This window comes from Geospiza fortis, unplaced genomic scaffold (genome assembly GCF_000277835.1).
Source record: "Geospiza fortis unplaced genomic scaffold, GeoFor_1.0 scaffold188, whole genome shotgun sequence".
NCBI lineage: Eukaryota > Metazoa > Chordata > Aves > Passeriformes > Thraupidae > Geospiza > Geospiza fortis.
Window position 1 is genome coordinate 3,865,644 of NW_005054337.1, and position 1,595 is coordinate 3,867,238.

General features: G+C 47.5%; 1 protein-coding gene across 1 annotated transcript in view; it reads left to right on the top strand.

Moving 5' to 3' along the window:
* Nucleotides 1-567: 567 nt before the first annotated feature.
* Nucleotides 568-1,595, top strand: part of LOC102040949 (oxidative stress-responsive serine-rich protein 1-like) — a 3,720-nt gene continuing 2,692 nt past the window's right edge. The window contains exon 1 of the mRNA XM_031058085.1: nt 568-826. Within this exon, the coding sequence (XP_030913945.1) occupies nt 633-826 (194 nt within the window). The 5' untranslated portion in view covers nt 568-632. The remainder of the gene's footprint in view (nt 827-1,595) is intronic.

A 1,595-nucleotide genomic window follows, 5' to 3' on the forward strand; every position in this document is an offset into this window, starting at 1 on the left:
GGCTCGGGCCTGGCGCCGGTCCCGGCCCCGCGCCCGGGCCAGCGGGGCTGTCACACCGGGCAGTGCCCGGCCGGCCCCGCGCTGCTGGCCGTGAGGAAAGGCTCGGGAGGGATCTCAGCGGGGTGTGAGATGCCTGAAGGGTGGGCACAGCGGGGACAGCCAGGCTTTGCTCGGTGCTGCCTGCGGCCCGGACCGGGCACCGTGGGCACACACTGAAACGCTGTCTGGGCATAAGGAAACGCTTTTCTCTGAGGGTGGCTGAGCACACGCTGTCCAGGGAGGCTCTGGAGTCTTCCTCCTGGGGGTTATTCAAAGGCTACCTGGACATGGTCCTGGGAAACCAGCGTGGGGTGGCCCTGCCTGAGCAGGAGAGTGGAACCTCCAGGGATCCCTGTCCACCTAAACCATCCCGTGACTCCTGAAACCTTTCTGAAGCTTTGCTGCAGATGCCATGCTCACAACTCAGTCACACAAGTTGCCAGGATCTGTATTCACCCATTGATAAGAAGACAGTTTGATATTTTTTACACAGGCTGTGCTTGTTCTGAAAAACTCAGACTTTGGAGTTCACAGTGAAAAGCCCAGGGTGGGTCTGGACAGTGACATTGCCCACAGAAGAATGAGCACCCATCATGGTGTCAGTCACTTTTGTACAGAGCATCTGTGTTCAGACCTCAGTATCAAATCCCAATGTCTGTGTTTCAGTTTATTCTATATGGCACGGTTGGTTACCCACTGAGAGCACATCAATGGACTTGGAAGCTAAAGATGAAGAGGAAGAGAGTCTACAAACAGCATTCAAAAAGCTGAGAGTGGATGCAGCAGGGTAAGTGAGCAACAAAAAAGGCAATGTAATTTGTCAGGTTTTTATTACATATTTGTATGTTTTTTCTATTATTTTACATTTCAAAAAGAAAAAGTCATTTGGTGAAAGGTTCTTTGCTCTCTCTGAACTGCATCCCTTCAGATGAAATACAGTCATTATAACTGTCTAATATGCAAAGCAGTACTTTATTACAGAGTAATTTTGACTAATATCCAACTGAAATCACACAGTGACTGCATGGAAACATAGAAAGATTCACCTAAAGCAGTGAACCCACTTTCAACTGTCGTAGCTGTAGGCACCTGGTGTGACACAGAATTTGTTTGTCTGTTCCTGTAAACACTGGTGGCTGCAGCCACATTATAAACCTTTATTTAGTGCACAAAATTTTGCTTGGAAGGTGTCTGGAAAGCAGCACCAACACCTCAGAGTGCTGGGGAGCCCAGTCTCACTGGGAAGGGCCAGGCTAAATATGAGCTCTGAGCATTTCTGATTTCAGGGGATTTTGTGGAGTCTGCAAACATTTTTACTGTAAAAACTTACTCAGTAAGATACTAGGTGTGCTGATAATATGTAATGTAAGAGCTGATAAAATTATGCAGTCTAACACTGTGAGACAGTTCACTTGAAGTCTTTTGGGAATTTACAAACACAAGAGGAAGTTTTGTGTTGACAGTGTTACCTTGTGAATTCATCCCCACAGCCATCAACACTGTGAATTCAGGGCTTCCTCTGCATGTGAAAACATATTTTGCTTTGCTACTCTTTC